The 25,763-nt window shown below is 35.0% G+C and overlaps 1 protein-coding gene across 8 annotated transcripts in view; it reads left to right on the forward strand.

Annotated features, from left to right (window-relative positions):
* KDM6A (lysine demethylase 6A) overlaps positions 1-25,763 on the forward strand; it is a 179,627-nt gene that overhangs the window by 134,838 nt on the left and 19,026 nt on the right. For all 8 annotated transcript variants that reach the window (XR_003509749.1, XM_027534628.1, XM_027534627.1 and 5 more), the window contains 8 exons: positions 4,338-5,116; positions 10,888-11,017; positions 12,300-12,405; positions 12,946-13,151; positions 15,483-15,547; positions 15,621-15,695; positions 16,218-16,366; positions 23,859-23,973. Coding sequence is in view for 7 of the 8 variants with exons in the window: in XM_027534628.1 (XP_027390429.1) it covers positions 4,338-5,116; positions 10,888-11,017; positions 12,300-12,405; positions 12,946-13,151; positions 15,483-15,547; positions 15,621-15,695; positions 16,218-16,366; positions 23,859-23,973 (1,625 nt within the window). In the remaining variant the exon portion in view is untranslated. The remainder of the gene's footprint in view (positions 1-4,337; positions 5,117-10,887; positions 11,018-12,299; positions 12,406-12,945; positions 13,152-15,482; positions 15,548-15,620; positions 15,696-16,217; positions 16,367-23,858; positions 23,974-25,763) is intronic.

Consider the following 25,763-nt stretch of genomic DNA (forward strand, 5'->3'; position numbering starts at 1 on the left):
TTGCCTTGTTGGCTTCTCACATAATAGTTGTCTTTATTTGATTTTCTGCATGTTGAGAGGAGAAATAAAAGTTTGGGAAACTTTTTATAAGCATTTTTACTAGAGTGTGATTACTACATTGTGACTCAGTATTGTGTATAGATTTTTTTTTTTCCTCATATAAGATTTACACACATAGGTAATGTTAGAAATTTCTAAAAGAAGAAGAAAATAGATCATACAATTCCCCAAAACTCACTGCTAGTTTACAATGGCATATTGAGCATTTATAGTAATGTTTCTTAGTTCATTTCTGTAAATATTGCCTACTTAGATCAAGTGCTATTCTAAGTGGTAAGTATTTACTCTGGTGGGAGGAAAAGTTTTTACTTCTGAATATTTATCCTCATAGTTTTCCCTGTGTTTTGGATTGTTTCCATGGAGCAGGTGCACCAAAGCAGGACTGAAGGGTCAAAGAGCTTTTAAAAGAAATGTTGCAAATATGTCTTGCCAAATTGCTTATACTTTTATTAGTCTACTACAAGGAAATATTTGACTTACTATTGGTAAAACTAAAGTAAGTTCTTTTTCTAAGAACTTTTTAAAATGTCTTGGTTCATGTACATAAACAGATAATAAATAGGCATTACATATGGAATATAAGGTAATGTTACCATTAGTTCTCTGGAATAATATACTAGAAAATGGAGCTGGGGAGTACTAGAGATTGATGGTAGAGGAGTTGCATTAATAAATAGGAATATCAGGGAAGGTTTCACTGGAAGGGGTAGTTGAATAAAGACCTGAAAGAGTTATAGAAGTGAGCCTTAAAGATATTCCTGGAGGAGGAAATGGCAATCCACTCCAGTATTCTTGCCTGAAAAATCCCATGGAGAGAGAAGCTTGGTGGGCTACAGTCTGTGGGGTCACAAAGAGTTGAACACAACTTAGCAGCTGAGCATGCACACACACACTTGAAGATATTTGTAATAAGAGTGTTTCAGGTTTAGGGAGCAACAAGGAGCAACAGGCCCTAAGGCTGGAGTGTGTTTTGCATATTTAGGGATTATCAAGGTGGCAAAAGCATGGCTGAGCAGGATGAGAGGTAGATGTGTTCCAGTTTGGACACAGGCTAGCTAAATCATTTTCAGCCTTGTAGGCCATTGTATAAAGATTTTGGATTTTATTCTGAGTTAAATGGGAAACTATAGGGAGGTTTGAATGGAGTGAGGTAGTCTGACTAGATCCTCTCCAGTACACTGTGGATAGGCTAAAGGAGGCAAAAGTACAAATGATATGACCCATTTGGAGATTACTGTTATAATCCATGTTAAGAGATGGTGGCGGCTCAACCCAGAGTGGCAGCAGTAGAAATGGTCAACTATTGGGTACGTTTGGGTGTAGAACCAACAGGATTAGGTAATAGAGTGGGTATGAGAAAAACGGGAGTCTAAGCTAGCCTGATAAACTAGGGAAGATGAAGGAGACTGGATGAAATCACCAAGGGGTGAGAATAGATAGGGGAAAAAAGAGAACTCAAAACTGAGCCTTGGGGCATTCCAACATATTAGGTTAGAAAATTGGAAAACTAACAAAGAAAACTGGAAGAGGAGTGACTTGTGAGGATAATAGGAGATACAGGAGAATATGAGTGATGCCCTTAAAGCCAAGTCTTTCAAGGAAGGGACTGTGATCAAAGTGTGAATCAATCCGTGGTTACAGGTTGAGTTGGTAATGTGAGGAAATTAACACAGGAGAAAAACGAGAGAATTGTTTGGGTAGGTGAGAGGATGGGATTTTCAAGGTTCGGTGTCTTTAAACATTAAAGGATTGTTAAAAGGATAACATGAGATTTTTGTTAGGATTCCTAGAGTGCTAAGGTATAATTCGTAGTTAATAAATAAGAACCTTTGTTATGATTGTAACTTAATGATTCTATTATTATTCTTTATTGCATCTAATTCCCTGGCTTCCTTAGTTGCTGAGATTTTGAGTGAATAACTCCCTTCACCCCACTTTGGAAATTTGCTATCTTTACGAAGACCTACTGTATAGCACAGGGAACTCTGCTCAGTGTTACGTGCCAGCCTGGATGGGCGGGGTTTTGAGGGAAAATGGATACATGTATATGTATGGCGAGTCCCTTTGCTGTTCACCTGAAACTACCACAAGATTGTTGAAATCGACTGTACCCCAATACCAAGTTGTTTTTGGTGTTTTAAAAAAACAAACACATAATTTTAGTGAAAGAACCCTCAGTTTGCAGACCATGAAGTCTCTGTACATGACTGAATACTAAGTGGCAGAGCCCCAGTCTTTGCTTTGCAGGCCCTTCAATGCCAGTGGCCATAGGAGCTTTTTAATTTAGATAATACAATTGGAAAAGTTGCTTAAAAATTCTGTTGAACTGATTCTAAATCAGAGGTTTCCCAAATGAAGTTGCTGCATGACTAGTGAAGCTGAGGAGCCTCTATTTCTGCATTAACATAATTAGAGACTTTTTCAATACTGTCTTATGCCTTTTCAAATAGTTTTCTCAAATTGTGATGAAAACTAGACCATTGATAGATCTGTATGATATATCTACTATTTAGCTTGTGATGATGGGAGGAAATACAGATTTATAATTTACATGATAGTTTTGAAGAGTTCATTCACAGATTCCACTTAAGGTATGAAAGTAAAATTATATAAATTGTAGGTGTATGTTCAGCAAGTCCTCTTCAAAAAAACCTATAGCTTAAAATAACCTAGATTTGTATTTAAAGGCAGTGTAATAAAATGATTACTTTTGTATTTGCATATTATAATTATTATAACTTGTTAAGTGATTAGCTTCTGAGTAGAAATTTGATGATACATGAAATTTTGACACCCACCTGGATTCTTTTAGGATAATAATACTTGATATGCTTATAATATTGAAGTATTTTTACTTTACGAAAAGTTTCATATAACTTAGTTTATCTTTCAGCTACTACTGTGATTGAATTTTTAGTTGCTTACTTTAATCATTTAAAACCAGATTATATTCCTTTGCATGCTCAGTGATGTATATCAACTTTTCATGCATTTAGGCTTTTTTGTTTTGGGTTTTTTTTTTTGGTAGATAGGTTTAAAATTTTTAGCTTTAGGAATTTGTTTTAGGGATATGCTTGCTGATTTTAACTAGATGATTAAAGGCAGCCTTTAGTATATAAATATCTTGCCATCAGCTAAATTTTTATTCCTTTATAGATTATTACTGACAAATTAAATTTCACCTAAGGTCAGAAAGCCTTCCAACTGTGCTGCTGAAGTAATTCTCAAAGTGCAACAACCCTAAAATTTTTGCTGGAGGTGGAGGAGTCCATTTATTAATGGAAATGCAAATTTAAAATATGTCAACACATAATTGGATTAATCTGTAAATCTCACATAAATTACTTGTTTTGATGTTCTGAAATTATGATTTAGAATGATTATTGTTTTATGATTCCAGTGATACTGATGTGTTGCTGAAAAATCAGCTTTCCTATTTAATTATTTTGTCGGTAAAATGAAATATGTTTTTCTTAATGAAGTTGTGTGCGACACCAGGGGCATATTTCGGGTAAAATTATATATCTTAGTTCGTTTTATCATACTTTATATGCCCTAAATGACTTTACTCTGGAATTAAAACTTCTATTAACTATGGTATACTGCCCCCTCAGTTTGCTTTAACAATAGAAGTATATTTTCCTGATTTTCCAAATTAGGTTGATGAAAAGTGCAGTTTACCCTTAAGTCATTAGTGGAAACTTAAAATAACTTTTAAATACATGCAGGTGGGTGGGTCAGGGGACCCTTTAAGCTATTTCTTAAAAGACTTAGATAGATTTAATAGTTCTGCCCTTACTTGAGAGTTGCTTTAAAAATAGGATTTGAATTAGAGAAGCATAGATTTTTAGTAATTATAAAGGTTTAATGAATTATCTTTCTGTATTAATCTGTTAACAGGTCACAGATCAGTGAGTTAGTTTATATTGATTTGATCATGGCTTTAATTATTAATGATAATATATGTGTATTTATCCATGCTGATTTTAGATATATATATATATATGTAAGAACTTAATTTAAAATTTTCAGTGCTTCATATGAAGTAATTTACGCCACACCAGCAATTGAATCATATTAGATAGGATGGGAAGTCTCTCTAAAGGTGTTAAACACTTGGTGGCTAATTATAGGTACTTATGATAACTTCAGAATTTGGATCAAATTATCTTATACAACTAGTTGTTTAGTAGTTTTGCTTTTTAATATTTTAAATTCTGTATATACCCTCTGAGTTTGCTTAATATTAGATTTAAACTAGTTTTCTTTCTTTTTAGGGGCTTCACAAAGGTCAGAGTTCACATTTGGCAGGTCCTAATGGTGAACGACCTCTCTCTTCCACTGGGCCTTCCCAGCATCTCCAGGCAGCTGGCTCTGGTATTCAGAATCAGAATGGACATCCCACCCTGCCTAGCAATTCAGTAACACAGGGGGCTGCTCTCAATCACCTCTCCTCTCACACTGCTACCTCAGGTGGACAACAAGGCATTACCTTAACCAAAGAGAGCAAGCCTTCAGGAAACACATCGATTGTGCCTGAAATAAGCAGGCACGCTGGAGAGACACCTAACAGCACTGCCAGTGTTGAGGGACTGCCTAATCATGTCCATCAGGTGACGGCAGATGCTGTTTGCAGTCCTAGCCATGGAGATTCTAAGTCACCAGGTTTACTAAGTTCAGACAATCCTCAGCTCTCTGCCTTGTTGATGGGAAAAGCCAATAACAATGTGGGTACTGGAACCTGTGACAAAGTCAATAACATCCACCCAGCTGTTCATACAAAGACTGATAATTCTGTTGCCTCTTCACCGTCTTCAGCCATTTCCACAGCAACACCTTCTCCAAAATCTACTGAGCAGACAACCACAAACAGTGTTACCAGCCTTAATAGCCCTCACAGTGGGCTACACACAATTAATGGAGAAGGGATGGAGGAATCTCAGAGCCCTATGAAAACAGATCTGCTTCTGATTAGCCACAAACCTAGCCCTCAGATCATACCATCAATGTCTGTGTCCATATACCCCAGCTCAGCAGAAGTTCTGAAGGCATGCAGGTTAGTGTGGGAAATTTCATCACAAAGTGAAAATGGTTGACTACTGGCCTGCTCAGAATGTTGAAATATGATTTGAATCTTCTAAGATATGGAAAGTAAGCAAAAAGGATGATGTAGTCACTCATCTGAAATAACAGTTTGAGGAGAATTGTGTTATTGTATATTGTCATAATTTTTATTAATGTGTCAGATGTGAAAAATCTGTGTATATTGCTTAATCCAAGTGGGTGTGTCTGAGTGTGGTGTTACTGCCCTCTACTGGTTACTGGAGTTGTTGGCTTCGGTGTGATTGGCTGCTCTGGGAATTGAACAAGAGAACGGGTTAAATCATATTTGGCGAAAACAGCAAGGCCTGGAAAGCCCTACTGTTTGTTTTGGTTTTGATCACAGCCTATTAAATGTCAGACTAGGAATGGACCTTCACAATTGTTGAGGCTAGTCTGTGCTGAAAAATGAAAAAACTGGACCTTTTTGTTTGAATCTAGATAAGATTTATAAAGCAGACAGAAGAAGGAAGGAAGGAGGTGGTCAGGGCAATGGAGAGACATGACAGACTGTCAGCCATTCTGAAAGAAGCAGCCATGTTCTGCTAGGCTTGAAAGGATGGGGCCTCAGAAATTAGGAAGAAATTAGTCTCCTCCACCCCTCCATTCAAAGGATTAGGTGGAACTTTATTGGAGGACATACATACAGATTCTTAATGGTCTTTTCATTTTGCATGGCACATATCTAGGTTTTTTCCTATTTACTCATAATTGTTGTCCTCTTTATTTATAAGTGACTAAATTTGAATGAAAGTCAATTAACACGCTCTTAGGGCTTCCCAGCTGGCGCAGTGGTAAAGAATCCACCTGTCAGTGCAGGAGATGCAAGAGATGCGGGTTGGATCCCTGGGTCAGAAAGATCCCTGGAGTAGGAAATGGCAACCCACCCCAGTATTCTTGTCTGGAAAATTCCAGGGACAGAGGAGCCTGGTGGGCTACAGTCCATAGGTTCGCAAAGAGTTGGACACGACTGAGCACAGTATAGCAGCAGCAGTTAACATACCTGAAACAAACTCAAGAAAGAACTCTGAAGCATTTTCTAGTATATTAAATTTTGTGTTTGAACTCTACTGTTATAGTGGATTTTAAAAAGAGCTTTTTTGTTATCTTCATAGATTGCACTTTTAAAAGTATAGAAAATATACACATTGGTTCTAGTTGTCTACATTGACTATTTAACATACCTTTTAAAATGCTTTTTAAAGTTCAAAATAGTTCTCACCATCTCTGTAAATGCAGTCATTGTGTGGTTGTCCTTTCTAGTATTCAGAGTATTTTATTAGAAAGTACTATGGAAGTGATACTGAAACTTTAGTACAGTACTGTCAATACCTTATGGTTCTTTTTCTTTGAGAACTATTTGAGTTTGTATGTTTAAAATACCTTCTGATTATGTGTCATATTCCATTGCTCTTCATTATTTTCTGTGGCATAGACTAAAGCACGAATTACATCTTTTTCATGTTTTATTAGAAAATTGTATTCCCTCTTGGGTCCACATTGCTAGCAGCATTTTTCTCGGTGGCCTACAACATGATAACTTCTGTAATTAATTTTATCTGCCCTATAAGATTTTCTGCATGTTCAGTGACTTAAAACCACACTGGATGATCTCTAAATCAGACTAATTTCTTCTAAAGTATATGTGAGATTCCTGGATTTCTAAATTATGATTCTTTAGAAAATAAGATTTTAATGTCAGTCATTCACTCAACTCTGGGCCTAAAAACAATAGATGTGTTTTAGTATCCATATCAAGTGCAATACTGGTCTTTCCCTAGATGCAGTGCCTTGGCTTGCTGCCAGTTTGTACTGCCCTCTACCTGCTCTGCACTCAGCTGCTGGGGCCTCTGTCCCGTTTCCTAGATAGTGCCGCTACCACTGTGCTGGATCAGGGTCTTGCTCCCTTTTCCACTCTCTCTAGTCTTCAGGATAGTTGCTAGAAAGTGGGGGGAAATATAGAGGTTCAAAACTGACATTATGGACTGTATGGGACCTAATGGTATTCTGGAGAGGAATATTGTCAGAGTTCCATGGTGGCACAAGTTACAAACAGTATACAATAGCAGTTACCTTAAGTTTTCATTAATAAAGTCTTAGGCTGTGGGTAACTAGGTGTGATTTGTGATTATAAAAGTATAATACTAAAGATTATACTTTTTCCTCTCAGTTTTGAGGTGTGTGTGTGTGTGTGTGTGTGTGTGTGTATATATATATATAAATTCATTTCAGAATTTTAAAGTACAATTTTTTATAGAGATTTATTTTTATTTTTTAACTCTTAATGACAATTTGCCTTATTACAGAGACTTGATTTGTGTGTGTGTACACATATATATTGTTAAGTAGCTAGATACATCAAAACAATATAGACCTCTGGGGTTGCTTGGGTTATTTCAGTAAATCTCGGCCTCAGTTTATCTAATGAAGAGGCAAGAAAAAAATGCTCTGATAAATTGGAGATAAAAATCTTCTGAGGCTTAGAGAAAAGTTAGGATGGCAAATGGTAGTCATATTGTTTGCCATTTCTGTTCTGTTGATGGTATCCTGAGCTGAGCAGGGGTCCAGAACTTAGAAGAGGAAAGTGACATAGATGGAAGAGACTTGATGTTTATGGTCTAGGAACTTCATAACCAAAGATAATTAAAAGTATAGGCCAGTTTATCTACAGAGCACTGTTCATTTCTCTACCAAATGAGGAAAGTAAATTTGAAAGTAAATTTAAGCCAAGATTTAAGCCTGCCAGGTTCCTCTTTCCATGGGATTCTCCAAGCAAGAATACTAGAGTGAGTAGCTATTCCCTTCTCCAGGAGATCTTCCTGACCCAGGGGTTGAACCTGGATCTCCCGCATTGCAGGCAGATACTCTACCGTCTGAGCCACCAGGGAAGCCCATAAAATAATTGGGCAATGACTAAATAGCGTAATCTACATTGCTCAGGAAAAGAGTTTCAAAATGGGAGAAAAGGATTTAAAATGGGATAATGTCTAAATCCTTTCCAGCACCTGCTTCTTTAACTTTAATGCCTTTCTCCACTTTGGATTATTAAACATATATATATATATTTGGATTGTTATAGTAAATACATTATTTGGCTTGAAGTATTATGAACAGTGTTGGCCACATACATGTTCAAAAGATACAAGTCTGTTCCTGTTAACCACATCTCTGTTGTTTAGTGTTTTCAGTGGACAAAGGTTATAGTCACTATATAGAAGCTACCTATAACAGTTCGTTAAGGGAAATTGCTGTTTGTTTCAGACTTGTCCTCACTAGGCAGGGAGTCAGTGTTTGAAATATAGTTAGAAACTACTAGCTACAGTTTGATCACATAGTGCATTCTAACTACCCTCTTATTTTCACATATGTGGTTAGTTTTTAAAGTGTTCGATATTTTTAATCTGACTCTTGTTGAGTTCATCTTACTGGTCAGTGCTGTACATCATCAGAAGGCAGTTACAATACTTTTGCCTCTTTTTTGGTTTACAGTTGAAATTGCAGCATCCAATGGCTGAATCAGTTTCAGCTCTTAGTCGTGCCTCACTTTTTTTCTCTTAAAATAAAGGCTACATCTTTTATTTACTTTCCCATTTGCTTTTTTCTAACTTTTGTTATAGAACTGTGCAAATGATAGAAGCAGAATTCTGCTGACTAATCAAACCCTTTATTCTTGCCTCATTTCTCAATGTCCAAACTGTTTTAGAAGCTTAAATTTTTGTGTCATGTTTAATTAGCATGAGATATTATTTTATGGTACAGATTTAATACTTGATCCATATCCTTAAAACACTTGGTCTAATTCCTCAAAATATTAATTATGTACTATACAGTACATCCATCTCCTCCTCTGGCAAACAAATTTTATGTGTTTGGAGTGAAATTTTGTTTAAATTCCGAACAGTGTTTGATACATGATTTAGCATGAAAACTTATTTATGTGGCAATTGTAAGTGAATATTTTATCTTGGCATTGGTTTAATGATAATATTTGAATTGTTTCTTTAGTAGTCCCAGCCAAGCAATTTCTACTGCCGTGGAGTTTATGAATTAGTACCAGTTTTATACCTAAATTGAAGATATTAAATATCATGTCTGTCTTTAAATGTACAGATACACTGTGGAGAATTATTGAAAACTGGTAATGAGTTGAATATTCATTTATTTTACCTCTAACCTTAAATGTTAGTTGAACTTAGAATTTCACTTTAATGACTATTTCACATACTTTTTTAAAAGAGTCAATTATTTTAAACTTACTTCATTCTTTGATACCTATATTGAACTCTTGTTTTTACTTAGAGTTGTAGTTGAAAAAATTTAAAAAAGCGTCATCCATGATGCTATAGTGTAACATCTCAGCGAAATTTCAAGCCTTAGTTTTCATTAGTGCCAACGAGAACAGACTGGTTTGTAAGGTTTTTCCAGTGCTACAAAAGCTACAAAATTCTACTGCTAGAAAAACATAGCAAAATAAGAAAAAATCAATTTTATTTCAACCTTTATTGTTTATGATGAAAAATTGCTAGTTCCTTCTTCAGTAAGTAAAATTACTAAGTTTTTAAACTCTATCATAATTACGATTTTCAAATTCATCTGAAATTTTAATATGTTAAGAATATTTGATATTTTAATGTAATGATTAGTTTTGAACATGCAGTAATTGAGTGAGGTAAATTAGTTAATCTGGAATGATTTGAAAGCTCAAAATTATATCTTGCTGATTTTCTAAATTGGGTAGAAACTTAGAGAAATAGAAAATACCTTTCTTTTTCTTCCTTATACTAAAAGAATTGCAGTTTGGGCATAATTTTACCATATTTTAATTTATAATTTAATTAACATACCATCATTAAAGAAAAAGAAACACCAAATATTAGTAAGTAATAACTATTATAATAGAATGGGTAGGAACTATATGCTTCATTTTTAAAATGGTGTCATTTGCCATAAAATATAGTAGGTTCGAGTCTTGCTGAATTTTGTCAAGGAGTTTCACAGAAAATTCTTTCCAACATTTGAGAAAAGATCTTTTCAGGTTTGAGAATTGTCACAAAGATACTCTTGTTATGGTTACTGAGATGAGACATAGGCAGAGAGATTTTTACTAATTATCTAGACCTTTTTTGGTCAAGTTATTGTTTAACATTTAATGGAAAGCATCTGATGATGGAAGATGGTGAGGAAATTGGGGTTTGTGTTTGTTCTTTAAGTAAAGAAAAATTGGAAAAGACCAACAGTATAAGGAATATCATCAATAATTCATGTATTATAGTATTTCTTCTGGCTTCCCAGGTGGTTCAGTGGTAAAGAATCTGCCTGCCAATGCAGAAAAAGCAAGAGACGTGGGTTCGATCCTTGGGTCGGGAAGATCCCCTGGAGTAGGAAATGGCAACCCACTTCAGTGTTCTTGCCTGGAAAATTCCATGGACAGCGGGTTCTGGCAGGCTGTGTAGTCCATGGGGTTGTAAAGAGTTGGATGCGACTGAGCACACAGTATCTTTTCTATTATTTTTCTTCAATGGGAGATAGCTTGATTCCTATATTTACTGAAGTATTTACTAAAATGAGTAATTGTTCTCAGTTTTTTTCCTGGTGGATCCAAATCTTATGGATTTGTTCAACTACCCAGTAATTTAGTTAAGACTTAATTCAGATTTTTTTTCTGTGTTCTAAATAAATGTACAGCTGATTTATTCTCCCTTTTTTGTTTTTGTTTTTGTTTTAAAGGAACCTAGGTAAAAATGGCTTATCTAACAGTAGCATTTTATTGGATAAATGTCCGCCACCAAGACCACCATCTTCACCATACCCTCCCTTGCCAAAGGAAAAGTTGAATCCACCTACACCTAGTATTTATGTGAGTCTGAATTGACTGACTAGAAATAAATCAAACCAGTGTTTGCACCTACCTGTCTTTCGTAAGATCTTGCTTTAAATCAATATGGATGCCCTTTAGGAAGCATTAAAATTATTGGTGGCAGCTTGAATGTTTTGGGAGAAAACGATGTATTCAAAAAGATTTTGTAATAGCATTTAAAACTTGCCTTCTCAGATATTAACTGTAATTATATTACAGTAGCACGAAATACTTTTTTTATTACCCCTAATTTTTAACAGATTTAGGCAAAAACCACTTAAAAAGTAACTTTTTTGAAGTAAGCTGTGTTTTAAATCTGCATTTTACTAGTTGTAAGAACCTTAACATTCATTCTGTTTTAACCATCTACCAAAAAAATACTTACCTTCCTCAAAAAAAGGTGTTGAAGAATATAAAATGCGATGATAGATATGTCATTAAAAGACTTAATAGATTATTTAGAACTGAGGATTAGTTTTACTTAATAGACATTTAGACATCTTATATAGGAAGTTGATAAGAGTTCAGTCAAAGCAACTCTTACTTATCTTTCTCCAAAATAGGTCCTCCTACCCTATTTCTTTCCATCTTCCCATTTCCCCACTTCTACCCCAAATGAAAAGTTTTATTGATTTTAAACACTGATTTTTTTTCTCTCCTTTTTAATAAAGATCACATAACATAAAATTTATCATCTTAACCATTTTTAAGTGTATAGTTCAGTGGTGTTAAGTATATTCTTATTGTTCAGACCAGTTCTCCAGAACATTTTCATCTGGCAGATCTGAAGTTTAATACTCATTTAAAAAACAGCTCCCTCTTCCCTCGTCTCCCCAGCCCCTGGTAGCCATCACTCTGTTTTCTATTTGTATGAATTTGGCTACGTTAGATACCTCATGTAAGTTAAATTATGCACAGTTTTTCTTTTTGTGACTGACTTATTTTCATTTAAAGTGTCTTCAAGATTCATCCACGTTATACCATGTGATAGGACTTTCTTCCCTTTTAAGGCTGAATAATATTTAAACCGTTTTGATTTTGAAGTTTAAATTTCATCTCACGTGTTTTGTGCAAGATATAATGGACAAGAGAAATGTATGTGGTTACTATCTAATTCCAATTAGAATCAAAAGACATGGTGATAAAATACTATAAAATATAAAAAATAGAAGTAATGGCACATAGAATGCATTATTTATTTAAATTGTAAAAATGTGAATTTGACATAATTTCTAAAAGGTCTGCTTTTATAGAGATCTAACAATATATTTTAATTTTGCAGTTGGAAAATAAACGTGATGCTTTCTTTCCTCCATTACATCAATTTTGTACAAATCCAAACAACCCTGTTACAGTAATACGTGGCCTTGCTGGAGCTCTTAAGTTGGGTAAGCTTTAAATAAGAAAAAGGAAAAGTATGTGTATTTCCTTTACTATCTATTAACTTCTAAAGCACTAGCAGAAACTTTATTCTTTTGTTGTAATTTTTCACATTTTCATTTTAATATTTTCCTGTCTGAGAAAGAGAAGGAAGGAGGGAGGGAGTATTACTTTTTTAATTCTGCTGTTATTTTTATGCTGTTACATAATTATGATTTAGGTTGACTAATAGAAATTTTTAATGTAAGATTCAGGTAAAACTTGATATTACTATTAAGTAGCCTCCTAAATAGTTCTTCTCACTTTCAGAGATTGAATAAATGAGTGAAACTTCATTCCATGGCCCCTTGATTTTTCTCCCTCTGTTGATGGCATGACAGTTAGGTCCAGGGCTTCAGAGTGTGCAGAGGCCCTAGTGTTTTAGGGGAATTAGATAAGAGTACCATGAAACATTTTTCTTTTTTACTTAAAGGAAAAATAAAAGCACTTTTAAAAATATTATTCCAAATATATTTTTATTTATTAACTACATTTATTTATTTATAAAGACCTGGGACTTTTCTCTACCAAAACTTTGGTAGAAGCTAACAATGAACATATGGTGGAAGTGAGGACACAGTTGTTGCAGCCAGCAGATGAGAACTGGGATCCCACTGGAACAAAGAAAATCTGGCATTGTGAAAGTAATAGATCTCATACTACAATTGCTAAATATGCACAGTACCAGGCCTCCTCTTTCCAGGAATCATTGAGAGTAAGTATTTACTTACTGAAAATTATTTTATTTTTGAGATTGTTATTTTATTTTATACTGTTTTGCTTTGAAAGGGAGCTTTTGTAAGCATCTCATTATTTTATTGTTACATAAAATAGTTTTTTATTATTCTTATTTTTATAAAACTTTATAAATGCTATCTAGTTCACTCTTATTACTAAGTCTAAGCAAACGTATGGGTTGATAAATACTGTAACTGTCTAGTGAGGTGTCTCTGTTATTTCTGGGATATTTCTATTTAAAGAAGTGTTTTTTAACCTTGGCATTATTCACATTTGGGGTTGGATAGTTCTTTGTTGTGGGGAGCTGCCCTGTGTATTGCAGAGTATTTACTAGCTTCCCTGGCCTCTCCCTACTAGATGTCCATAGCACACCCCCTATTCCCTATTCCAGTTTTGACGATCAAAATGTCTCCAGACATGCCAAATGTCCCCTGTGAGGCAGAATTATCCCTAATTGGGAACTGCTGATATTAAAGGATAAACTAAGCCTCAAGTTTGCTGTATGCTTCAGAGTTGTTTGTCTTATGCCTTCCCATTAAACTATCAGGTTAGCATTATCTGATATATAACTCTCCCAGGAAGCATTACCCATCTCAGTCTGAAAGAGAAAACTCCAAGAGAGACGTAAATTATTTCAAAATACACAGAAAATTAAGGAACGAAACTTTGAAAAATAATCAGGATTACTATTAAGATTCATAGGCCTTTCAGCAATGAAGCATTGCTAAAATCCTTTAGGACTGAAATGAGAACTTCGTGAATTCTCCTACAAAGTGAACATAAAACATCCATAAAAGTGACTTTATTAAATGTATTACTGAAACACTTATCTGTCTGTACTAAGTTCTTCTGTACATATCCCACAGCTGAAATTTAATTGTTCCTGCAAATCTTTTATCTGCAATTCATTAGATTTGCTTATCTCTGTTTAAAATTCTGCCCTGAGTTCACATTTTCAATCTAGGCAACATTTGTACCTGCTAATCATATGATTGTGTCCCTTTCTCACTACCACTCCCTATATCATATAGAGAAAGTCATCTAATAAAAACTATCCTGCAACTTATATGAGTTGCAGTAAATTTGTTGTTCATATAAATCTCTCTAGTTCAAACTTCTGAGATACTTCAACTCCATGGTAGTATTATGGTCAGAAAAGAAATAGATAATAAGCAAGATTCAGAGATCATCAAGGGAATTTTTGGAAGAAGATGATGAGAGGCAAGTATTTAAATAGAAATTGATCCATAATCAAAGAAACAATGGTTTTTGTGTGTGCTTTGGATACATGTGAAAAATTTAATAAATGTTTATAAAGCATGTACATTTAAAGGGAGGGAGGCAGAAATGTCACTAAGTATTGGAGAAGGCAGTGGCACCCCACTCCAGTACTCGTGCCTGGAAAATCCCATGGATGGGGGATTCTGATAGGCTGCAGTCCATGGGGTCGCTAAGAGTCTGACAGGGACTGATCGACTTCACTTTCACTTTTCACTTTCATGCATTGGAGATGGAAATGGCAACCCACTCCAGTGTTCTTGCCTGGAGAATCCCAGGGACGGGGGAGCCTGGTGGGCTGCCGTCTATGTAGTCACAGAGTCGGACACGACTGAGGTGACTTAGCAGCAGCAGCAGCATACCTAAATCAGAAATTGTAGAACAGAGGTAAAAAGATACCATGTCAGTGACAGGGAAATCATAAATAAGAGTAATATTTGCATTGAAAAGCTCTTGTATTTGTCCAGCATTTAATTTACTTGCTAATGTTGTGTTTATAATTCACGTATAATTCATTTTGAGGGAAAAAAGATTTATCCCAGAAATAACTCTCACATTTGTCCATAATAAAGAATAGAGAAAATCTTACCCTCTGCCTTTCCATATGCATTGCATACATATATAATTACATATACATGCGCACTTAGCTGTTAGTTGAGGAAATTTATAATCAAGGCTGCCACTTCTGGGCCTCTCAACCTAAGTTTCCTCTCTTGAAAGTGGGGAGGAATGGAGCAGGAACTACAGGTTTTCTCTATAGAGAATCAATAGTTTTTCTCCTTATAGGAGAATATTAGTAAGGAAGACTATGTGGCTGGTGGAGGGGGTTAGATACCATGCCCAGTGAGTTTTGACTTTGCCTGGCTTTCTATTTAATGTGGTCTTTGAAGAAATTTTCATGTGAGAGAGGTCTATAGAAACTTAGTTTCAATATTCCACCATTGATCTGTATGTAAACTTTTCAAGAATTGTATGGTAAAAAGGTTGCAGAATAAATACTAAGCTGGAATTGTTTTTGCTTAATCTACAGGAAGAGAATGAGAAAAGAAGTCACCATAAAGACCACTCAGATAATGAATCTACATCTTCAGATAAGTAAGTAATTTGTAATGTCCACTTAGTATTTCTGTTTAAAAGGCATGTTTCTAATATTGTCTCTCTCTCTAAGTTCTGGGAGGAGAAGGAAAGGACCCTTTAAAACCATAAAGTTTGGGACCAACATTGACCTGTCTGATGACAAAAAGTAAGTCTTTCTAGTAGTGTTTCTGTTAACTGATACAAAGAGGTGTCCTGTTAGCATGACTGAGAATTGTCTAGTTTCCTCTTCTGTTTTGTTCCTTGTCATTTTTCTAAATTAATATGCAGGTTTTAGCCAAATTATTTCTGCTAGATTTTACAATTATTTTCTTTGACTTAAAACTCTTGTATACATTTTCAAGACCCTTCTATATGTTGTTGCACAATCACAAAATTATAATTATATAAAAATATATTTGTAAAATAAAATTATACAATTATAAAAATAAGGAAGTCAGTTTTTTTCTTTAATTTTTATGCTTTTTGTTAGGATGTTTTCTTTGCAAAATTTAAAAATTTAAGTATTCCAGAGTTTTCCTATGCAAAAGTAAAATATTTATAGATTTGTTTGCAGGAAGTAAAATATTTATAGATTTGATTGTTTTTCTGATTGGAACATAAGGTTCTTAAAGTTTTTTACTACACATATTTATAGCAGGGTTTCATTCGATCTGTTTTTTTATTGCAGGTGGAAATTGCAGCTACATGAGCTGACTAAACTTCCTGCTTTTGTGCGTGTTGTATCAGCAGGAAATCTTCTAAGCCACGTTGGTCATACCATACTGGGTATGAACACAGTTCAACTATACATGAAAGTTCCAGGAAGCAGAACACCAGGTAACTTTTATGAACTAACACTTGACACACAAATTGATCAAAATGTGAACCATGCAAGAGAGACCTGGATTCTTTTCATTTATAATGAATGAAACTGGTAGAGTTGTTTCTGTTACAAGATATGACTCTTGAACTGAGCTCAGATTATCAATATTTTCCCCCCCTTGGTAGTATCTTTTTAAAAGTGTAATATCCCTGAAATAACAACAGTGTAATCTGGAAACTTGATCATTGGAGTATTCCTGGGAAAAGAAGTCCCTGTGACTTAAAGACTATTTTTGATCCCATCTACTGCAGAGTGGCAGGGTTGTCCTAAACTTTTACCACAATCATGATAAGAAATATGTTTTATATTACGGCAGTGCAAAACCAGTTTTTTGGAATAATGCATTTTCTAATCCATTGCCTTCTATTTCATCTAACAAAGAAAGTGTATGTTGCAATCCCCTTGTTGGATTGCAGTGTACAGTTTACAACAGCACTTGATGTGGAGACATTACTAGCCTCGTCCAGGTGTCTAGTCCAGATTTTACCACCAACTAGGCTTGTCACTCGGAGAAGGCAATGGCACCCTACTCTAGTACTCTTGCCTGGAAAATCCCATGGGTGGAGGAGCCTGGTAGGCTGCAGTCCATGGGGTCGCACAGAGTCGGACACGACTGAAGCAACTTAGTAGCAACAGCAGCAGGCTTGTCACTTTGACAAGTCACTTTTCTTCTCTGGGTCTTTTTTTTCCATTTGTAAAGTGAAGTTATGTTAGTTTTAGACTTAGAATTCTGTCCAGCACTAATATATCATGTTTTTTGTGCTCCTTTTGATTGATACGAAATTTCAGAGGGTGATGTTCAAAATATTTAACAATTAGGATGGGTGTTGGTGATGAAGAGTTTAGTTCTACCAGTGCTGACAAGCTGCATATCATCCTCAGGTGTTTCTGTTTGCTCCTTGAAGTAGCCATGGTTTGAAGATCAGATTGCTTCATTCTTTATTACCTGTTCATTGAATTGTACCTAAAAAATTGTTTTAAGATAGGCCTATGCTTGCTTCTCAGAGAAGGCAGTGGCACCCCACTCCAGTACTCTTGCCTGGAAAATCCCATGGATGGAGGAGCCTGGTAGTCTGCAGTCCATGGGGTCGCTAAGAGTTGGACAAGACTGAGTGACTTCACTTTCACTTTTCACTTTCATGCATTGGAGAAGGAAATGGCAACCCACTCCAGTATTCTTGCCTGGAGAATCCCAGGGACGGGGAAGCCTGGTGGGCTGCCGTCTGTGGGGTTGCACAGAGTTGGATACGACTGAAATGACTTAGCAGCAGCAGCAGCATGCTTGCTTCTGGGTAAAGTAGGTCAGAGGTTCCCAGTTCTGGCTGCTCATTCTTTTCTAATAAGCTTTTAAAATATGTGTAGTTGACTAATATCTGGAGATCGAGAGCCGGGCATCCATATTTTAAAAAAATAAATAAATAAAAGTTCTTCAGAGAATTCTAGTATACAGCCAGGATTAATACTATTAGGCTGTAGTTTGTGTCCTCAGGCCATTGGAAGCCCAATTCTGTGATATTTTATGAATAGTTGAATAAAGTAGAAACAGTTCTGGAATAAATGGTAGAAGATCTATCTACTCCTTACTCTGTCATTTAGACACCAGCGTAAATGCTAAGCAAGTTATTTGAATTCTCTGTAGTTCATTTTTCTTACGTATGTTGAATTGGATTGATTCTATTAAAATTCATTTCAACTGAAATTTTCTCTCATCAATTTGAATTATTTTATGCAAATAGTATTATCCTTATATCAAAGAATGCAGTTATTCATTATAAATCAAGGGGGAAGCAAACTTGATAGATCACTTATTTGTCACTTCTGTCTAGAATGTTGGGGGTTTTTTGGTTTGTTTGTATACAAGGTATAGTTTTTCAGAGTGTCCTATGGAACCTTAAAGAATTTTCTAAAGAATTCCCTTAAGGTAGTACTATCCAATAGAAATATAATGCAAGTCATATATATGACTTAAATAGACTTAAATGTGACTTAAAATTTTATAGTAACATTAATGAAAAATGAAATTAATTTTATCCTAGTTATTACCAAATAATCTTTTTAACATGTAATCAATACAAAATTATTGAAACAACCCCTTGAAATACAGTATATACTTTGCAGTTATTGCACGTCTCAGTTCACATTACCATATCTTAAGTGGTTATTGTATTAGACAACTTAGTATTAGAAGAAATGTTCATTAGTTTGCTTCAATTTTTTTAAATTGCTTTGAATACTTTTTCGTGGGACAAGCATTTTGTTCTTGGATTTACCTAGATAAATATGTTACCTGCTTTAATGGACTTTATGATCAGCCTATGTTTTAAACTAGAGATGCTCTCAGGTTCTACCCTAAAAGGTTTTTAGTTAGATGATGGGATCCCAACGTCTCTAATTTTAATTACAGCTTAATTTTACTTAGAGTCCATGCCATGAATACTTCCAGCCATCTACCTGTGATAAGAGACAGTAGTATTACAAGTACTATCTTCACATTATGCTGTGATACATAGAAGACTAGGGTGTTGTGTGCACAGAGTGTGGCAAGAGCAGCTACATTTTTATTAATAGAGGTGAAACTCATGTAACAAAATTAAACCCTTTGAAGTATGCAGTTCAGTGACATTTAATATAGTCACTATGGTGTGTAGCCATGACTTCTGTGTAGTTCCAAGACATTTTTATTAGCCTGTAAGGAAACCCCAGACCCGTTAAGTAGTCATCCCATTTCTCCCTTCCTCTTAGCCCCTGACAACATCTAGTCTCTTCTTTCTAGCCGTATAATAGTGTTACCTGTTCTGGATGTTTCATGTGAATGGAATCATACAATATATTGCCTTTTGTGTCTGGCTTCTTTCACTTAGCATGTTTTTGAGGTTCATCCATATTGTATCAGAGGTTCAATTTTTATGGCCAAATATTCCACTATATGGATATAGAACAGTTTATTTCATTCATCAGTTGAGGGGCATTTGGGATGTTCACTTTTTAGCTGTTATGAATACAGTGTTTCATGTATTCATGTACAAGATTTTGTTTGAATACTTTTTTATACTTTTCATTATATACCTAGTATTACGATTGCTGGGTCATATGACAATTCTGTGTTTAACTTTTTGAGGATTTCGAAACTGCTTTCCACAACAGCTACACCATTTTACATTCCTGACAGCAGTGTACAAAGGTTCCAATTTTTCTTCCACATCCTTGTGTACATTGCTTATTTTCCATTTTTTTCTTATAGCTGACCCAGCAGATTTGACTTTTAGTGTGTGTGTATGTATGGTTTTAATTTTCATGTGCTTGTTGGCCATTTGTATATCTACTCTGGGGAAAATGTCTGTCTCTAGTTCCTTCTTAATATTTTAATTGAGTTGATTGCCCTTTTGTTGTTGAGTTGTAAGAGTTCTTTATATAGTTTGGATATTAATTCTTTATCAGATACATGATTTGCAGTATTTCCTCCCATTTTGTAGGTTATTATTTCATTCTCTTGATAGTGTCCATTTATGTACAAAAGTTTTTAAATTTTAATGGTTTAGTTTTTTTCTTTCATCACATGCTTTTGGTGTCATATTTAAGAAAGCATTGCAAAATCCAAAATTGTAAAGAATTTGTGTCTTAGATTTTTATAGTTCTCAGATTTAGGTCTTTGATCCATTTTGAGTTAGTTTTTTGTGTACAGTATGAGCCAGGGGTCCAACAGTATTCTTTTACATATAGCTAACCTGTTTTCCCAGCACCATTTGTTGGAAAAACTATTTTTTTCCTCTATCAAATGACCTTGACACCCTTGTTGAAAATCAGTTGACCATAGATGTATGGGTTTAATTCTGAAATCTTGATACTGTTCCATTGATTTTTATCTCCATTTTTATTCCAATACCACATGGGTTTGATTCCCTTTGAGGTAATTTTTAAAATTGGGAAATGTGAGTCCTCAACTTAGTCCTTTACTCTTCATAGAGCTTTGAGTTACTGTCTTATATTCTTTCATTTCAGTCTGAAAAACTGTAGCATTTCTTATAGAGCAGATTGACAAAATTCTCCTTTAGTTTTGAAGAATAGTTTTGCCAGATTTTTAGTTCAGTTTTTTTGGTTAAGTTTTTTTTTCTCTTCAGCAACATAAATATGTTAAGCTATTGCTTTCCGGACCCCATGGTTTCCATTACGAAAAGAGCAGTTTTGTTGACAGTCCTGTTTATATCACAATCACTTCTCTTCTCCTGCTTTCTAGATTTTCTTTGCCTTTATACAGTATTATTATCTTAGGATGAATACTTTTGAATTTATCTTTCTTAGAATTTCTTGAGCTTCTTGGATATGGAGAATCATGTGTTTTGTCACATTTGGGAAGTTTTTTTACTATTATTTCTTCAAATATTCTTAATGCCCCTTTCTCTTCCTCTTCTGGGACGCCTACAATGCATGTGCATGCTTGTGTCCCATGGGTCTCCTAAAGTCTGTGTGGTTTTTTTCATTGTTTTCTTTCTTCTCCTCAGAATATATAATTTCATTTGACCTGTCAATAAATTTGCTGATTCTTTCTCCTGGTCACATCTGCTGAACTGAATTCATTTGTTTTTTTCAGCTTTAAACTTTTATCTCGTTCCTTATTGTGATTTGCGTTTCTTCATTGATAATCACAAAAACTACACAGAAAAAACACAATCACAGAAAACTAACCAAACTGATCACATGGACCACAGCCTTGTCTAACTCAATGAAACTATTAGCCATACCGTGTAGGGCCATCCAAGATGGACAGGTCATAGTGGAGAGTTCTGAAGAAACGTGGTTCACTGGAGAAGGGAGTGGCAAACCACCTCAATATTCTTGCCTTGAGAAGCCCATGAACAGTATGAAAAGGCAAAAAGATAGGACACTGAAAGATGAACTCCCCAGGTCGGTAGGTGCCCACAATGCTACTGGAGATCAGTGGAGAAATAACTCCAGAAAGAGTGAAGAGACATAGCCGAAGCTAAAACAGCACCCAGTTGTGGTTGTGACGGGTGATGGAAGTAAAGTCTGATGCTGTAAGGAGCAATACTGCATAGGAACCTGGAATGTTAGGTCCCTGAATCAAGGCAAATTGGAAGTGGTCAAACAGGAGATGGCAAGAGTGACATCGACATTTTAGGAATCAGTGAATTAAAATGGACTGGAATGGGTGAATTTAATTCAGTGACCATTATATCTACTACTGTGAGCAAGAATCCCTTAGAAGAAATGGAGTAGCCATTAGGAGAAAGGGACGACAGAGAATGAGATGGTTGCATGGCATCACTGACTCAATGGACATGAGTTTGAGTAAGCTCCAGGCATTGGTGATGGACAGGGAAACCTGGCGTGCTGCAGTCCATGGGGTCACAAAGAGTCGGACAGGACAGAGCGACTGATGTGAACTGATTGATAATCTGTTTGTTGAGGCATCATTCTCCTTGTTTCCTTTTGTTCTTGCACATGGTTTTCTTTAACTCTTTAAGTATATTTTAAGATAGTTGATAGAAAGTATTTGTCTCTGAAGTCCAGTGTCTGTGCCTTTTCAGGAATACCTTTTGTTAATTTCTTTTTTTTTTTTTTTCTTTCTATAACTAGACCATACTTTGTTTCTTTACATACCTCATGAGTTTTGTTGAAAACTGATTTTTTGAGTGTTTGTAGAATGTGGTCTCTGAAGCCTCTGTCCCTTTAGCATAGTGCTCAGCTAGTGTTTTGACATTTTGAATATTATGTTGTGGCAGTTAGCAGAAATCAGATTCTCCTCTCTTTTCTAAGGTTTGTTACTGTTGCTTGTTATGGGCTATAGTTGTTTATTCATTTAGTGACTTTCCACATTTTTTTTCCAGTTATTCATATATCTGTTCTTTTTCAGGTTCTTTTACCATTTAGGCCATTACAGAGTATTGAGTAGAGTTCCCTGTGCTATACAGTAGGTACTCATTAGTTATCTGTTTTTATATGTAGTGAGAGTGAAGTCACTCAGCCATGTCCGACTCTTTACAACCCTATGGACTATAGCCCAGCAGGCTCCTCTGTCCAAGGGATTTTCCAGGCAAGAATACTGGAGTGGGTTGCAATGTTCTTCTCCAGGGGAACTTCCTGACCCAGGGATCGAACTCAGGTCTCCCACATTGCAGGCAGACCCCTTACCCTCTGAGCCACATGGAATCCCTTTTATATGTAGTAGTCACACTGTTTTTACAAAGACTATATTCCTTGTCATATATGGGCACTGAAATGTCCTTTCCATTAATTATCTCAGTAGTGATATGACAGATTTCTTTAAATGCCTCTTGCCCTGGGCATGCATGTGGCTTCTAAATTCTACAGTATCCAGAGGAACTTTTCAAAGCCTTTTATTCCTATGAAATCTCACTCCCCAGCTTTTCCATCCAAGCGTTTGGGATGTCTGTTGTTTGCTTCAGGTGGTTCTTTTGTTTGTTTTGTTTTTTGCCCTTGGTGGCATTAGCTTGTTCTTTAGTCTTGCAATGTTCTGGGAGGTCCTCCTGCATTGAAATACTTGTGCTGATAGAGCTCTGAGGTAGGTGAGAGAACGAGAAGTCTCTCTTCTGTCAGCCTTTTGGGGAAACTGCAGGGTAGACAAAACAGAAGAACAGAATTCTTTGGGAACAAGATCTACTGTGCTCCCTCCAGAACCAGGGACACTCACACCAGGAATTCACAGTACTATTTTTTAAGTCCACTGTCACAGCAGTGGCAGAAATGGAGATGTAGTGAATGACATACAGATGTCCTACTGTGTTTAAGTCACTTTTCTTTTGCTCAGTTGTTTGTTTCTGTAAACCTTTGACTATATTGTCCAGATTTCTGATGAGGTTACTTCTGACAGTTTTCACAGGTGTTTTTGTTATTTTTATTGTTTGGTATTTCTGGCGAGTTCCCCAAGTTCCCTCCTTGGCCATTTTTGTTGACACCATTCCTGCCACTGCATACAGTTTGAAAATCAGACATCTTGCCTCTCTACTGATGTCCTAATGCTACTTGTGAGAAATGGGAATTAGTTCACAAGGAAGAAGTGGTAATAATATCAGTAATAGCTAATATTTATTACTTACCATGTATTAGGCAGTATTCAAAGCAGTCTTTATTTCATTGTTCCTCAGAACAACCCATTGACTTACTGGAATCATTATCGCCTAATCTTATAGGAAACTGAATCAGAAAGGTTTAGAAACTTGCCCAGTGTCACATAATAACTAAGCCAAGGAACCTGGCTTCACAACCTAAGCTTTTAACCATGATTTAGGTTGTCTTCCACAGAGCTGCTACTCAAAAAGTTAGGAGTTGACCATACTCAGCTCTAAGACTTGACATATACTGATAAACAACTGAATAACACAGGAGCATTTTCTGTTGAACATGTCTAAGACACATTTTTCTATAGAATTTATTGTATGCTGATTATTTTTTCTTTTCACATTTCAGGTCATCAAGAAAATAACAATTTCTGTTCAGTTAACATTAATATTGGTCCAGGTGACTGTGAATGGTTTGTTGTTCCGGAAGGTTACTGGGGTGTTCTGAATGACTTCTGTGAAAAGTAGGTTTCCAAACTGAATTTTATTAAACATAATTATTTGAAAACAATTATTGTAAAGGGCAACTTACTAAGCTGGATATCCTAATGCATGTAAGCAGTTTTCACTTACCATTCAGCAGAAAATTGATGTATAAAATGATTTGATTATAAACCTATTATTTTGTGTTATTGGGAGTATTTTAAGAAAGATACCTTAAAACCACTTCATGCAGTAGTGATAGTCTTGAATTTAATGGGTAGAAAGTTGAGTTGTTTACTGGGTTAATTAAGCAGTTGATGTATAATAAATACTTGTTTATGTGAAAAGAAACATTGTTCTTAGATAAATGGCTTTAGAAATGGAAGGAATTCTATAATTGAGCACCCTTAGAGGTTGTTAATAACTTAAAGTTGAATGTATTACTCTTAGCTGTATCATCATGACACAAATTCTTTTTAAAACTACATTGGCAACTTGTCTTATAAAGCAATTTTAGAAGATTTAAACAATAGCTTCGGATTTTGTCACCTAGATTTGAAAGAATTCACATAGTGAAAATGTTCCTTTCCTTTAGTTCCTAGAAACTCTTTGTTTAATTATCTTCTGTTAAAGGGTACTTGGGAATTGTTTTCATTAATTTAAATTTAATTATTTGTCTTATTTTGTTTAAAAAATTACTCCGTTACTTAAGATCCTGATTTTTTTTCCATTTGTAATAAAATTGGAAAATTACTATAGCTAAAAATATAAATTATACATATATTTGGTGTTATTTCCTCTCCAGCCCCGTAGGATAAAGAGAGGGAAAACCACCTAAAACATTTATATATGCAAGACTTTGAAAATTAATTATACACCTATTATACATACTGACTTACAGTTTGCAAATTTTGGGTTAAAAGATCCTTGCTGTAAATATCTTGATTTAGTATGAAATATAAATATAGTTTACATTTTTACTCTATATAATGTATATATATAAATATATATACTATATAAATATAGTTCCAAAAACAACCATAATATGACAGAATTTCTTTATATACAAGCAGAAGGTAATCACCTTTTATTTTCTTTACTATATAGGTTTCCTTTAATTGTAAGAAAGCTCAAGATGTGGAATTTTAAAGAGTCAAATGCTCTTATGAAATAACCTGATCCATTTTAATCTTTACTGGACCAGCAGTCTGGTGGTAGCAGAGAAAGAACTGTATCATACAGAAAATCCCTATGGTGCTTCAGAAATATTTATATTTCTTAAACTTTGAGATACTATTTAGTATATTGTTGTAGCTACAGTACAGTGATTGTTTTTCATTATTTCTGAGTAGGATTGACTATTTTTAGGATTTAGTGTTCTTTTCTATCTGAATGGAGAGGTAACCTGGGAATAGGTAATTGGAATAGGCAGATGATGTCTAAAAACCTTGAACATGGGGATAATAAAAAAGTCTGAAGAGTTAGGTAAATTTAACTGTTTCAGAAATACCACTTGCTACCTCTGCATTTCAGTGTAATTTTGTTTCATACAAGGATTGTTACTTGTAATATTAACTGATTCGACCATATCTGTATAGTTTGTTTTATGACTTTATATTTGTCATGAAATAACAGTCACTTGACTATATGATAGAGAAGATACTTGGCTTTTTGTCGTTGTTATTAGCTTGAGTTGTTTTTTTACCCTAGCTATTGATTATTAGATGGTGTTGATTGCTTGCTTGCTTTTGAATAGAAAGTTTTCTCCAGTTTTAAAACAACAACACATGGGATAAGTAGGGCTAGGATTTGTTTATAACCGTATTCTGCT

The sequence above is a fragment of the Bos indicus x Bos taurus genome, chromosome X, assembly GCF_003369695.1.
Source record: "Bos indicus x Bos taurus breed Angus x Brahman F1 hybrid chromosome X, Bos_hybrid_MaternalHap_v2.0, whole genome shotgun sequence".
NCBI classification, from domain to species: domain Eukaryota; kingdom Metazoa; phylum Chordata; class Mammalia; order Artiodactyla; family Bovidae; genus Bos; species Bos indicus x Bos taurus.